Source organism: Dipodomys ordii, unplaced genomic scaffold (assembly GCF_000151885.1).
Source record: "Dipodomys ordii isolate 6190 unplaced genomic scaffold, Dord_2.0 Scaffold1, whole genome shotgun sequence".
Lineage (NCBI taxonomy): Eukaryota > Metazoa > Chordata > Mammalia > Rodentia > Heteromyidae > Dipodomys > Dipodomys ordii.
Genome location: NW_012267217.1, coordinates 67,113,610 through 67,128,393, shown reverse-complemented (window position 1 = coordinate 67,128,393; position 14,784 = coordinate 67,113,610). Strand labels below are relative to the sequence as shown.

Below are 14,784 nucleotides of genomic sequence, written 5' to 3'. Positions count from 1 at the left end.
CTCTGGCGAGACCCCCAGCGCTGCCGTCCTGGGCCGGCCGCGCGCAGCCGCAGTTTGTCCCGGGCGCTAACTGCGCGTCCTGTCTTGCCGGTGGGGACGGCGGTCCCTGTCCGGCCCCTGCCCTGTCCCGTCCCGGTCCAGCGCCGTGGGGCACGGGAGAGCTAGTGCTCACCCGCGCTCACGGGTGTGCGCGTGCCAGCGCGCGTGCATGCCAGTGCTGTCTTGAACCCAGGGCCTGGGTGCTGTCCCTCAGCTTTTCCACCCAGGCTTTTTGGTGGTTAATGGATGTGAATCCCAGGGGCTCTGCCGCCTGGGCTGGCTTTGAACTTAGATCTTCAGGTCTTCAGAGGCCATCAGCGGACGCAGCCTCCGGAATGGCCGCCCAGAGCGATGCTTTGCTGTAGGGTATCTATACCACCTCCTCCCCTCCCCAAAGAGCTACAGGCAGTTATTAAACAGTTAAAAAGATGTGGGGGGCTGGGAATGTAACTCAGTATTAGAGCACTTGCCCTGGGTTCAACCCTGACAGTGCAATGAAGATATACACATTCGTGCTTATGTGTTTACGTATGTACAGCATGCACACATGTATGCATATATAAAGCATTCGACTGTAATAACTGAGTTTGAAATCCAGGGAAAAGGGGACTGGACGGAGATTCTGGACAGTCAACTTACTTTGCTTGATGTTGCAGGGGTGGTCCTATGCCTTGTATGACCAAGGGTGAGCTCAGATGCTGGCCAGGACTCAGTGACAGCAACAGTGAGTGCTTGTCCACGTATGAAGGCAGGTACATCCCTAATGACAGAACTTTGATGATATGAGCGAAAAGTCACTTCATAAAGTCTGTATTTTTTAAAATCAGTAATGTGCACAGCTGTACTGCAATAGTTATACTTAACAATACCCAGGCCCAGGGGCAGCGGGCCCACTCATTTACGCCTGTGAGGAATAAAGCTGTCATAAACACTAGTGGAAAGGTGAGCCAAACTTCCAGTTCTCTGGGACAAGTGGCCAAGAATGTGTGGCTGGGCCTGACTGTCAATCTGCTGTCTCTCCTCCCAGTTCTGAAGGTTTTTACTTCCTGTGTCAAGGCGTCTGTAGTTGGTGCATGCATATTTAAGACTGTTTTCTTGGTACTGAATCTCTTGCTATGTAACATCCTGTCTCTAGCTTGCTTTGTCCAGAAGACTAAACATCAGATGTCATCCATCACTGATTTATTTTCTACAAGTGTATACAAATTTCTTTTCAACCTTTCAGTTGTGAATGTCTGTGGACTTGATGCTTTCTTCCACGCTGCATGTCATTTCATCTTTTTATCCATTCTGCCAGGTTTCACTTTGGTATACTTAGATCATTTACATACAGTGTTTTGAGATAGGGTCTTGATATGTGGTCCAGCCAGCCAGGATCTTTTTCTTGCCTCAGGCTGCAGTGCTGGGATTACAGGCATGAACCACCACACCACGCTCTGACATGTTAGCTGTTAAATCTACCATTTATCTTCTGTTTGGTTCATGTTTTTCTCCACCCTTTTTGTTTGCCTCCCTGTAGGTTGCTTGAGCAATTTTTAGCTTTACTTGAACAATTTTGTCTTGATTTCTGGGTGCCATTTTAAAAAATGGACATAATTTATACACCATAAAATTCACTCCTTGAGCATAAAATTCAAAAAGGCTGTGCAACCATCGACAATTCTAGAACATTTACATCACTTCCCACAGAAATACTGCACCTGTTGTACCACTTCCCTCCTCTCAGCAGCCCCAAGCTCCGGCCATCTCTCTACATCGCCCCCTGGGGGTTCCACATCTATGAGCCTACACTCTGGGCTTTTGTGTCTGGCTCTTCCCGAGAGGCGTGTGCGAGGCTCATCCAGGCTCTAGTCCCTGCCTGCCTTTCACTCCCTTCTGTGTGTGGACGCCGGTCCTCGCACATTCCTTCCATGTATGGACACCGGTCCCAACATGTCCCTTCCGTGTGTGGATACTGGTCCCTACATGGCCTCCCCACAGGGGCTTATTGCCTGTCTCTTGATGGATATTTGGTGTTGGTTTTGGCTTTGACGAGTACTGCTCTGGGAATTCATGTGAGTCCCTTTGTGGACGTTTTCAGGTCTGCTGAGTAGATCCTAGGACTGTCTCCGCTAATATGCTGTTGAATTTGTGGAGGAACTTCCAACAAGTTTTCAGAAAAGACTGCATCATTTTATATTTGAACAATAGTGTATGGATATTCGTCTGGAAGGTGGCTTAGTGGCCGAGTGTTTGCCTAGCATGCATGAAGCCCTGGGTGTGATTCCTCAGTACCACATAGAGAGAAAAAGCTGGAAGTGGTGCTGTGGCTCAAGTGTAGAGTGCTAGCCTTGAGCAAAAGCAGCTCAGGGGCAGTGCCCAGGCCCTGAGTTCAAGCCCAGGAATGCCCCCACCCCCAATAATGTATGGAGATTCTAAGTCTTCAACATCTGGTGATACTTCTTTTTCTCTTCTAAGTAACTGCATTAGCTATCTGGTGGGTGTGAAGCGCCTGACTAATATTCATAGTCACGTGGAGCACCCTCAAGCGTGTGGATCGCCTGTTGACGATTCTTCACTGTGGCGGAATCTGTGCAGACTCTGCTGGCTGAATGTCTGGCACGCAACCACCGCCTCAGCACCTAGGGCTTCGGGCGGCAGCAGTGGGAGGTGACTGAGGCCAGGATTTTAAGACTTGTCTGGGCAACATAGGGAGACTCTGACTCAAAAAGAACCACCATCTATTTAAAAAGCAGATTATCAGGGCTGCAGATGGCTCACTGATAGAGCTCTTGCCTAGCTGTTGAGATGCTGGGGTCTCATCCAAGCACTAAGGCATGGGCCGGCACGCACACACACACACACACACACACACACACACACTTAGGTCATTGTCTTAACTGGTTAAGAACTTTTTTTTGGTGCCAGCCTTGAACGCAATGTTTGGGTGCTGTTGCTATGCTTTTGTGCTCAAGGCTAGCACACTACCACCTGAGCCATAGCTCTCCTCATCGGCTTTTTGGTGGTTCACTGGCGGTAAGTGTCATGAGCGTTCCTGCCTCAGCTAGCTGTGAAATACAGTCCTCAGATCCCAGCCTCCTGAGTAGTGAGGATTACAGGTGTGCGCCTCCAGCACTGGCTATGTTTCTATGCCAGGCACTGGACCTGCACTGGGTGTAATCTGAAAAGGGTGCCCCTGTTGTCTTTTCACCTTCTTGCTGGTATCCCCTGAAGCACGCAATTGTGAAGTTTGTTGTAGTCCAGGATTTGCTCATTTTTTGTCTGTATTGTGCTATCATATCTCCCATCCAAGTACTAACCAGGCCCGACCCTGCTTGGCTTCCCAGATCAGACGAGATCGGGGGCATTCAGGGTGGCATGGCCGTAGACTTGTGCTATCATATCTAAAAGTATTTTGCCTAACTCATGACTATAGACGCCTTGCTCTTATGGTTTCCCTAGTTTTGTACTTGTAGCTTTTTTTGTTGTTGGTGGTGTGGGACTTGAACTCTGGCCTGACCGCTGTCCCTGCACTCTTCAGCTCAAAGCTAGCGGTCTACCACTTGGCCTACAGCACCACTTCGGTTTTCTGGTAGTTTATTGGAGATAAGAATTTCACGGACTTTCCTGCCTGGGCTGGCTTTGAACCGTGATCCTCAGATCTCAGCCTCTTGAGTAGCTAGGATGACATGCATGAGCCACTGGCTCCCGGCTGTACTTGTAGCTTTTACACATAGGTCTTAGTAAATCTGATAACACAACTTGAATCAGGAGTCCAAATTCAGGGCATCCCAGCAACATTTGCTGAAAAGACATTTGTTTCCTTTACCTAACTGTCTTGATACTCATGGAAACAACAATCATGCCAGGCACAGTGGCTCATGCCTGCAATCCTCACTACTTGGGAGGCAAAGACCAGGAGCATCATGGTTTAAGGCCAATTGGCGCCAAAAGTTCTTGAGAACCCAAGCTGAGCAATAAAAGCTGGGCTACATAGAGCATGCCTGTCACTCCTGCTACACAGGGAACATAAATAGGAGGATCATGGTCCAGGTGGGCCTGGGCATTGATACATAGCACCTATTAGAATAACTATAAGCAAAAAGGGCTGGGGGCGTGGCTCAAGTGGCAGAGCACTCATACAGCAAGTGAAAGACCCTGAGTTCAAACCCTAGTACTGCCAACCACAGCAGCAACCAGTTCTTCAGACGTCTCTCAGCTGCTCATGCTGCGGACTCTTCCTCAGCTGCAGCTGCCACACACCACTGTTCAGTCCTGCAAGGCACATGGTAAGCACAGCAGATTCAAGTCACCGGACCCTGCCTGCGCTTCTGCGTCCAGGGCTCCTCACGGACGCACTGAGGTCAAAGCCCTGTGGGACGGGGAAGGGCACAGGTTTACTGAGGCCGAGGACAGTGTAAGATGTGTGACAATGTAAGTGGCTGGTTTGAGATCACTGACCTGCCAGCGTCACACAGGGGCTGTCAGCAGCTGCAGTGAGGCCAGAGAATGTGGTGAAGATTCAGACAAAGGCCTCCTGGCACACCTGCCGCCACCCACGGCCCGATGCTCCCCAGACCCCACGCAGGGGCCAAGCCACGGTGGCTGCTCACTCAGAACAGGCGCCTGCTTGGCAAGCACTTATCCCTGCAGGCTGTGCAAGGCCCCGCGTCTCTCCAGCCGGGAGCAGCCCTGTCCTCTCCACCTGGCCCTGATACAGACCGAAACCAGTGGACTTGCTGGGAGAACTCCAGCTCTGAATTTGGTGGTGGAAAATCAATGAACCCTTCTCTGTATATCACCCTTACAATAAAATACAATAAAGTTAAAAATCCATGCGTCCATTGAGTTCCCTAGGTTCACGCCTGTAATTCTAGCAACTCAGGAGGCTGATATGTGGATCACAGGTAAAGCTACTTCATGAGACTCTTATCTCCACTATACCAGCCAATAGCCAGAAAGGTAGCTGTGGATCAAGCACCAGCCTTAAGCAAAAAAGCTGAGACAGCACCCAAGGCCCAAGTTCATGCCCAGTACCAGCACCAAAACAAAAATCAACAATGAGTCCAAAGCCCAGATTTTGAGATCATGCAGAAAGTGCTTTGGCCTGGGCGCGGGGGGGGGGGGGGGGGGATGGACGGGACACCAGCAGAGCCAACAGGTCTGAAGATCACGCCTGAGGGCCGCAGGGGCTGAGCGCCAGCGGCTCATCCACAGCAGCGTCTCAGTGCTCTTGGAAGGGTCTGCACTCACAGAATGGGAAGATCTATCTGGAAACTCTTGGCCAAGGGTGCCATCTCTGACAAGACCTTTTCCTGCTGTGAGGCGTCTGGAGATCAGCGTCCTCATGCACACTGTGACTCAGGGTGGTGCAGCGGGCACTGCCTGCTGCCCATCACACTCAGCACACGTGCCCACAGCTCCAGCACCCTGACGCCGCCAGCCAGGCAGCCCTGTCAACTCTGCTGGGGCTTGCCATACACTGGTGTCAGACCTATGGGCGCACAGCTGCAGGCTCCTGGGCTGTTATGGAGCCTGGCCGTGAATTCTAAATGACACCAGCAATGGGATGGAAAACTCATTACACTGAGATGCTGCCACTCCACTGAACCCGGTGCGAGGCCTGCCAGTGGGTCACCCTTAGGTCCAACGGACACCACTCCTCACGCCAACCAGGAAAGCCTAGTCTACCCTCCTCACCTGCTGAGTCTCCAAGTCAGGTAAGTCTCATAGACAGAGACTGTATAAACTAAGAAAAGCAAGCTGGACCCAGCGGATAGCAGACAGGGCTGCAGAGGTCTAGGGAGACTGGCAGTTAAATCTGAGTGTCAGGCAGATGGGGGGGAGGGGGGAGAGTAAGGGAGGGACTGCAGAGGTGCAGAGAGACTGGCAGTTAAATCTGAGTGTCAGGCGGGGGGGGGGAGGGGACTGCAGAGGTGCAGAGAGACTGGCAGTAAAATCTGAGTGTCAGGCAGGCAGCAAATGAAACCAGACAGACATTTATTTTGCATTTGATTTCACTGGCTCAAATGTCTAAATGCCAGAACAATCCACTTCCTCTCTTCAAGGCTCTTCCTCTGAAGCGTATCAACCTGACCACGCATGGCACATGCTGGGCCTGGCGCCTGGCCCTCCATGGCTGGGGGGCGGGGAGGGGCTTGCTCCCAGGGCCTGACACCCAGCCAACTCGGGATGGCCACAGCTCAGTCTCGTGGCATCAGACACGGGGCGGTCTCCCAAGGCGCCTCCTGTCTCTTGCAGGACAGGGCTCTGAGGCTCTGATAGGCAGCCACAGGCCCACGCTCATGCCCACCGCAGGACCCCCAACCCCGGCTGGCCTGAGCCCCAAGCCCTGCCTTTTATTTTTATCATCCAGATCTAGCTTCCAAGGGCTCCAAAACATCCTCGCCACATCTGGACATGAGAGCAGCAGCTGTTTAGGGGCTGCCTTCTGCTGCACTCGGAGAGAATGACTAATGTGTCTTTCAGTTTCTTTGTATTTCTCTTCAAGAGTTGCTTGTGTCTGCTCTATACAATGAAAATACAAACTAAATGAGAATAGAAAAAAATAATTAAAGCATTCAATTGTACAAATTACAAATCTGTTCCAAAATATACTTACATTAAATAAAATACGCATTTCAGTAAGATCTACAGTGAATGGCAATGCATTCTGGGAAGCTTCACATCTAGGCAGGGCCAACCTTCATGGAGGAAGCTAAGAGAATGTGCATCCAATCTCAGTTTGCAGCGGGTTTCTTATTGCCAATCTGCGAGTTACACTGAACACATCATTACATCACTTGTGCAGGGACCGGTTCGGTTGGGAAGGGGAAGCAAGCGCTAGCCTCAGGGTTGAGCTCATGACAACTTCTGAGAAGTCTCGCAGGCAGCCTAGACAGCACAGCTTCAGGAGTAAACATGGTAAGGGAAGCAGACAGCTCTCTAGAGGCCCAAAGGCTTTCTTGCTGTATTTGTGTTCATCCGCCATCTACAGTTGGAGTCAGGAGGACGGTCGTCTTCGGGACAACGTGGTCACAGGCCTGGGGCGACCCCGTGGGCAGAGGGAGTGTGAGGACGGGAGCAGGGCTACCTCGTGCTGTTCCGCATTAGACACGAGCTGTGACACAGTCCACGGGCCCGCAATCCTCTCCTCCTATCATCTGGCGTAACGCTTGATGTAGTCGTCCACTTTACTCCGGAAGTCCTCCTGTGGAGGGAGAGGGTGGGAGAGGGAGTGAGGGCTCCGCGCGAGGACTGGTGTGTCACCACGGGGTGACAGAATGGCCGGAGACGGCTGGGTCCAATGTCACATCCCCGCGACTCCACTGCGAGCGTAGGCGACAGGCGGCGCGGGCGGCGGAGGCTCACTTGGCAAGCGTGGAAGGAATGCCCAGGGACCCCAGGCTTCTGACTACAGAGACCCCGCTTTCCAATCTAGCTTCCCCAGACCCTGCCTGGACCCTGCCCAACTGCAGCGTGCCGCTGCCCCAGCTCAGGCAGCCACGGCCCCCGTCTGGGAGAAGGACTTGTGTCTTACAGCTCCGACCTCGCGCAGACCACCCAGAGGCCAGCCAGGCCACAGACAGCAGGAACCCGCGACTCCACCAGACCAGCAGGGAAGGAAAGTTCTGGAGGCCAGGAGGCACATGATCACAGGACTGAGCCTGAGTGTCTGGAGCTCCCGATCCTCTCACTGTGCAGCTGCCCCACAGGGAGCGGCTCGGGCAGCTGTCAGTCCTTCCGGGCCACAGCCCCCACCTGCTGGCCGCGTCCACTCGGCCCACGCCCCACCATGGAGGCGCAGGCTGGGCTCAGGGCCGGGGGCTGCTCTGCTGGGCTGAGCCCACGCACCAAGGCCTCTGCCATCTCTGCCTCAGGCACGCCTCCTGCCACCCTGAGTTAACGCAGACCCTGCCGAACTCGGATCCGTGCCGGGTTTGCAAGCTGGGGGTGGGGGGGTGCTGCAGTGTGTGTGTGTGGGGGGGGGAGACACTGTGTAGAAAGTTCCCACGCAAGCTGTTCACCCACAAGGAGGGAGGGGGGGTGGTGTGTGGGTGTGCACGCGCGTGCACTGAACAGGGGTTGGGCTTTATGGAAACTAACTGCCCTGCAGCAAAATATCCAAAGGTCACATCCACAGCCTCCAGGCAGGCAGTCCGCCTGCTCACAGGAGCCAGCACTACAGCTCAGGCCCCAGAGCACACACCTGGCAGACCTGAGGCTGATGGGAAGCGGCCTGCGCAGCTCAGTTGGTGAAGCCCAGCTCCCAGGCCACAGGACTAGGTGTGTTCCGGCCCTCTGCCCTCACTTCCGCTCATACTGCCAGGGCCACATAGGTTCCCTGATTGCTTTTCTTCTTTCCTTCTTCTCCTCTGCTGCTTCTTCTGCGTTGTTCATACTAGTGATTGAACCCAGGGCCTGGTGCTTGCCAGGCTGGCACTCTACTAGGTAAGCCATGCTTCTGGCTCTACTTTTTGCTACTTATTTTGGAAATGGAGTCTGAGACTTTTCTGCCCAGGCTGGTCTTGAATAATGAACCTTCATGTCTCAGCCACCTAAGTAGCTAGGATCAGAGGTGTGAGCCGCTGGTGCCTGGCTGTTTGCCTACTTATTTTTATTTTTGCCAGTATCAGTATTTGAGTCAGGGCCTTGAGTTTGCTTGTTTTGCTGGCACTCTGTCCTTTGAGCCATGCTGCTAGCTCTGCTTTTTGCCGGTTATTTTGGAGATGGAGTCTTGTGGACTTTTCTGCCTGTGTTGGTTTCAAACCTCCACCTTCTAGAGCTCTGCTTCCTGAGTAGAATCACAGGCATGAGCATTTTCTACCCTGTTTGTCTTCTTGAAATAGGCATTTTACTGGAGACACCCGGACTCACTTGAAGTTAGCAAGACAGAGCTCTGCACACAGCAGTGTGAAAGTGACTGACTGTGCACAGGCTCATCCCCCAACACACTCTGAAACATTCAAATGAAACCCAAGCGGTCCCATGTGAGAATGGCTCCAAGAGCCAAGTTACTGGCAGTGAATGCATGTCTAAATAATGGCCTACAATCTGTGCAGATTCAGAAGGCAGAGCACTAGTGTCCATCCCCAGGGAGGGCACAGAAGCCTGGTGGCATGCAAGGGGCTTCTCCTGCAGCCCAGCGGAGAAAGCACACACCAAAAGCTGCTCAAACAGCTGCATCCTCTCTGGCCCAGAGACTCCTCTAGAACAAATGCACCAGGATTGAAGGGTGCACCTACAAGAGGTATTTGCGGAATTACTGTGTGTAGCGGGAAGTCATCCTGTGGGAAAAACCTGAGTGCTCATCACGAAGCGAAGGGCTGATGAATGAGTGGACCTCAGCACTGACTCTGGAGGGAAGGTCAGTAACCGTCATGAGAAAGGGAACTAAAGATCCAGAGGGTTGCACCGGAGGCCGGACGCCACACTTCCTTCCCTCCCCGCTCCCTGGGCCACTGTGGGGGTTTGTTTGGTGTATCTGCAGGCTGGGGCCAGAGCCAGGTGTCTCACACACGCTGTGACAAGCACAGTGGCCTGTGGGCTGCACGGCCAGCCCTCTGCTACCGTTTATAAGGCAGACGAGTAATTGCCTCGTTTCAGTTACTCAGCTGCGTTTTACGAGAAGCACTTCTCTGTGACTGTTCAGAGCACACCACCCTGGAGCACGTGTGTGCAAGCTGCTTAAAGCCCTGGCTCCCCAGTGAGCCACTGCTCGCTCGCTGCTCGCTCACCTTGTCCCGCAGGTGATGCTCTGCAGCTTCGATGTTCAGTGGGTCGTCAAAGTTCAGAAGATCCTTTAAAAAGAGAAACCCAGGTAAGCCCAGGAAGAACATCCATTTCTGGCTAAGTTTTCATTTTACAAAAGGCAGCAACAGAAATTGTGGTTCCTCTCAGAACGTAAGTAACTTTGATGTAAGCGAGAGTACTGCCGGCATGTTTTCAGAGCGGAAGGGAGACTCATGACCAGAGAAGCCAGGAGTGCTTTACGAGTCTCTATCAAAGTTCTGGCGGCGCTGCAGCACAGCAGCGACCCAATTTGATCCATGGTTGGCACTCGGGAGTACTTCCAAATAAAAGTCATCAAAGCAAGACTTTCCCCTCCTGTGAGCACTCCACACTCTGCACCTGGGTGTGCTCTCTTCTGGTCTTGACTGGCTCTCCCCATCTTCTGACTCTCTTCACAGACAGCCCCTGGGGATGCATCAGGGCAGCACCTCGAGGTGCCTCGGTCCCGTCCCCCTCGGGAGGCCACCCCTGCCTGCCTGCCTGCCTGCCTGCCAGTCCTGCCGGACAGCCAGGCCCCTGCGACTCGTGCCTGCAGGGTGCGAATGTCTTCAGCGGTGGCGCTGCGACGCCTGCAGGCAACCCTGCTCTCCCGGGAAACCTCACGACCTCCGGGGACTCCAGAAACCTCACGACCTCCGGGGACTCCAGAAACCCTCACGCCCTCCGGGGACTCCAGAAACCTCACTGCCTCCAGGGACTCCAGAAACCTCACGACCTCCAGGGACTCCAGAAACCTCACGACCTCTGGGGACTGGAGTACGCACTTGGAAGGACACTCAGGTGGGACGGACATCACAGACACAGCGAAGACAAACTAAATCTGTATTCATTCACAGTTGGAAAAATCTCACGGCAACTCTTAGAAATTGGCAAAGTCACCAAGTACAGCACCGTGGCTCACACCTGTCATCCCAGCTACCAGGAAGCTAAGGCCTGGAGGAGCAAGGTACACGGCAGCCTAGACACAAGAAGTTTAAAGACTCCATCTCCAATTAACCAGCAAAATGCTGGACTGGAGGTGTGGCTCAAGTGATAGAGCACCAGCCCTGAGCAATGAAGCTGAGAGGCCCTGAGTTCCAGTCCTGATACCATGCAATACCTAGCATAGCTCACACGACTTTATGTTCCTTATCTTCTTTACCATATGCCTGCCCTCAAGCGGACATATGGATTGCAATACCCACTGCAGACTTAACTGGAACCTCTGACTTGCCCTAGGGATTGGTAAGCTTTGGGGCACCAGACACCCCCAAACAAAAGAAGCCCAGAGTCACCTCTCCCCATTCATCCACCAGTAGCCAGTGGCGGTCAAAACCCACGCATGGTTGTGGAGAAAGCTGGGGTGCACAGCCAGGCTCCGGAAGGCTCCTCCACCATGCTGCAGACGCGGCTGGCCCTCAGGGACAAACAGAGGCCACCCAGGCTCAGCAGGGCAGAGCGGTGGCTGCTGGCTCTGCCCTGGGACGTCCAGACTCACTCCACCCATCAGCCCAGGCCCGCAAGCCCACACCAAACCAAGCCACCACCACTGCCCCCCACCCCAACCCCTTAGCGTCCACCCCTGGGGCCGGGAGAGCCAGAAGCCGCTGAAGTGTGGCTTTCTTGGCTGGTGGGCAGGTGCCACCCAGACAGTCCAAATGACAATGCAAAGGCAGAGACTCCGGTTAGCCCCGCACTCAGGGAGGGAGAGGGAGAGGCGTCTCCCAGGGACTGCAGGGCAGGCAGGCTTTCTGATTCACGGCCAGCTCCCTGAAGCTTAGTTCTTTAAAAACTCTCAGCCAGGTGGCCAGTGGCTCTCACCCCCCCACGCCCGTCCTCCTAGCCACTCAGAGAGGCTGAGATGTGAGGACTGCAGTTGGAAGCCAACCCAGGCAGGAAAGTCTGTGAAACTCTTACCAACCACCAACCACCAAAAAGCAAGAAGTAGAGCTGGGGCTCAAATGGTAGAGCATCAGCACGCAAAAAAGCTCAAACAACCAAACAAAAAAAACCTCTCACCAAAGTAATAGCCCCTTCCTGCCCTACAGAGCCTGGTACAGAACAACCCTGAGGCTTCACAGGACCCGCGGCCGCACCCAGGGCACAGGCCGGCGGGCAAGCAGCACCGGTGGGCAGCTGGTGGGGCACAAGCGGGGCTCTGCTCCCCCTCCGCCCCAATAACCCCCCACTGGTCATCCACAGTGCTGACGGCAAGGACGGTGTGGCCCCGGTTTACACCTCAGGTGATGTTCAAACCGTCAGCCAGGAAAACCAAGGAACCTTGGGATTTTGATAGACATACTTACAGTAAATAAAGAGTTTAATCCCCAAACAACATCCTGAAATAAGAAAGAAAACAATTTTCAGCTTCCCGTGGACTCAGCTCATGGCCAGAAACAAGGCAGCGCGCAGCCTCAGACGCGTCCTCAGCACAGCCGCTCTTCTCCAGACAGGAACTGAAAACCGCTTTCCTTCAAGGACAACACGCCAGGAAGCTCAGGAACAGGTGTGCGACTGGCGGGGCCCTGGCGGAGCCTCCAGCCCCCCGGGGGAGGGGGCAGGCAGTGAGAGCCCCTTCCCTCTCCCCCCCCCCCCCCGGCCACAGACTTTGGAAAAGGACCTGTAGAACAAAGCCTGCTGGCTGGGCGCTGACTCCTAGCCACTCAGGAGGCTGAGACTGAGGACTGCAGTTCAAAACCAACCCCAGGCAGAACGGTCATCTCCAATTATCTACCAAAAAGAAACAAAAACTACAAAGCCAGAGTTGTGGCTCAAGTGGTAGAGTGCTAGCCTTGAGCAAAAAAAGCGCAGAGACCTGAGCTCAAGCCCAGGATGGGTACCAAAAAACAAATTAAAAATTACAGAAAACAAAAATAAAGCAAAACTTGCTATTTGTAATGCCAACTGCATTTGGGGGCTGTAGATAAACTAGTCCCCCCTCAAGTCTTCTAGTTTTGCTCTAGTTACCTCAAAAACCAAGGGATGGACAACATTTCCAGGACTGAAAACTTCATTAAAACAAAATGTGTCATTCCATCACAGACTGGCAGGCTGCGACTCAACCACGAGCCCGCTCCATCGCCCGCCCCAGCGCCCGCTCCATCGCCCGCTCCATCGGCGTCCTGTCCCCTCTGAGGCTGCTCCTCACTCCTCTGTGTTCTCAGCTAGTAGTTACCTGTTCTGTTTCTTCCCATCATCCACCCCTCCGTTCATCCACACACCCGGCTCCGGCCCAGGGCTCAGTGTGGTGGGGGCTGGGCAGATGGGCGTGGCGGGGCTCAGGCTCACACACAGCCCTCCTTGCTGGGGGCAGAGGCTGGAGGGAGGCCTGCGGGGTGCAGCAGAGGGCTGCGGGAGGGGAGCGCCTTCTGGGCAGAGGGGGGCGCTGAGGGCATGGGGAGAAGCGGGAGAGTCAGGGTGGGCTGCCCCTGCGGCAGAGGCCTCAGCCCAGGAGGTCTCACGTGGTCAGCACATTCTGACCCTGGACACAGGCCCACAGATTTCATGCACTGTTTTCCCAAGATGCCTGTTTGGTGACAGTCCTTCAGACAGGGTCACAGCACAGCTAGCTGCGCATGCTCTCGTGCTGTCTCCTGGAGGGTGTTTAGCCCTGGCCAACAGCCCTCATCTAACCAGGTCTGGACGGGCCCAAGCTCGGCTGAGCGGCCCCGGGTGGCGGGTGTTGGGGAGACAAGGGCCAAGGGTGTGCCTGGCCACCTGTGTGGACACACCTGGCGTGGGCACACTGCCTTCCCAGGAGTCCGCCTGCCTGAGCAAGGGGGGGACTCGGTGCCAGAGATGCCGCTTACCTTGAGCGTTCTGGTGGGAGCCCAGCCGGTGCCATCGATAGAATGCTCTCTCAGCAAACTGAAACAGACACAAGAATGCCACGGGTCTCATGTGTGCGGCAGGGCGCTTCAAACCCTGCACGGTCCCGAGGGCTCCGCAGTGTCCACGTCTTTGTTTATGAACAGGGGAGATGCAGTTCTGAAACTGACTTCTCCTCAGTGTTTCTGTTCCCTGTCTGCTCGAAGACGGCTTTCCCCACCTCACCTCCGAGGGAGGCACACGCACGGCAGTGATCTGTTATTTTTCTTCTTCTTTGTGCAGACACCCTTTTTTGTGACGTGGGTGTTCTAAGCAAGTCCAGCCACAGTGGAAATGACAAGAGCACTGACTGGCGTGGAGCGGTGGGGAGGGGGGGAGGGAGCTGGGTGAATGGCTCACCCGAGCTTTGGCTGAGCTTCCTCTGAGCCACCTCGGAGGGATTCCTTGGAGGGTCCCTGGTTCATTTTAGTGCCCAGTTTTTCAAAAAACAGAAGGTGAATGGAGGAGCAGAAAGGTGCAATGCCTACAGGCCTCTGATCATATAAAATATTATTTATCAAAATGAAAAACCCAACTCAAGAGGAGGTGGACACTGGGTGGCTCAGGCCAGTGAGCCTGGCTGCTCGGAAGGCTGAGATCGGAGGATCATGGCTTGAGGTTCAGGCAGACAAACCCCAGAGGCTTATCTCCAATTAACCAGCAAAAAGCCAGAAATGGAGGTGTGGTTCAACTAGTAGAGTGCCACTGAGCCCTGAGCACAGAAGCTGCGTCCAGGTAGGAATGAAAAGAAAAAAAGAAAGGGAAGGGGGAAAAAAACCCAAAAGGGAGATCATTAGCAGATAAATGCACAGCTTGGAGAGGACGTGGCCACAGAGGAGCGGTGTGTGCTTCTCCAGCTCCTCATGTTGGACCTGGACACTTGGACTCCAGGGAACAGAGCTCTAGACTGCAGGGGGGTAGGGGTGGGGTGCTACTCCAACTTTACCAAAGTGGCCAGGCCTCATGAGCGCAGGAGGGAGGGACACTCACCTCAGACATATCTCCCCTGTCTCTGTGATGTTAGGGTGCCAGATCTTGGTCAGACATTTCACTTTGGGAGGCTGCAACACAGAGAGAGGTCAGGATGAGTGTCTGTGCACAGAGCGCCTTTACACACACACACACACA

General features: G+C 54.1%; 1 protein-coding gene across 3 annotated transcripts in view; it reads right to left on the bottom strand.

The window, feature by feature from the left end:
* Window positions 1-6,001: 6,001 nt before the first annotated feature.
* Ube2f (ubiquitin-conjugating enzyme E2F (putative)) overlaps window positions 6,002-14,784 on the bottom strand; it is a 40,472-nt gene continuing 31,689 nt past the window's right edge. The window contains exons 6-11 of one of the 3 annotated variants that reach the window (XR_001174851.1): window positions 14,647-14,717; window positions 13,599-13,656; window positions 12,096-12,128; window positions 9,756-9,818; window positions 6,641-7,228; window positions 6,002-6,566 (exon numbers count right to left, since the gene is read on the bottom strand). Coding sequence is in view for 1 of the 3 variants with exons in the window: in XM_013011255.1 (XP_012866709.1) it covers window positions 7,178-7,228; window positions 9,756-9,818; window positions 12,096-12,128; window positions 13,599-13,656; window positions 14,647-14,717 (276 nt within the window). In the remaining 2 variants the exon portion in view is untranslated. Of the gene's footprint in view, window positions 7,229-9,755; window positions 9,819-12,095; window positions 12,129-13,598; window positions 13,657-14,646; window positions 14,718-14,784 lie in introns of all 3 variants that reach the window. The other 2 variants (XR_001174850.1, XM_013011255.1) reach the window with 2 other exon arrangements.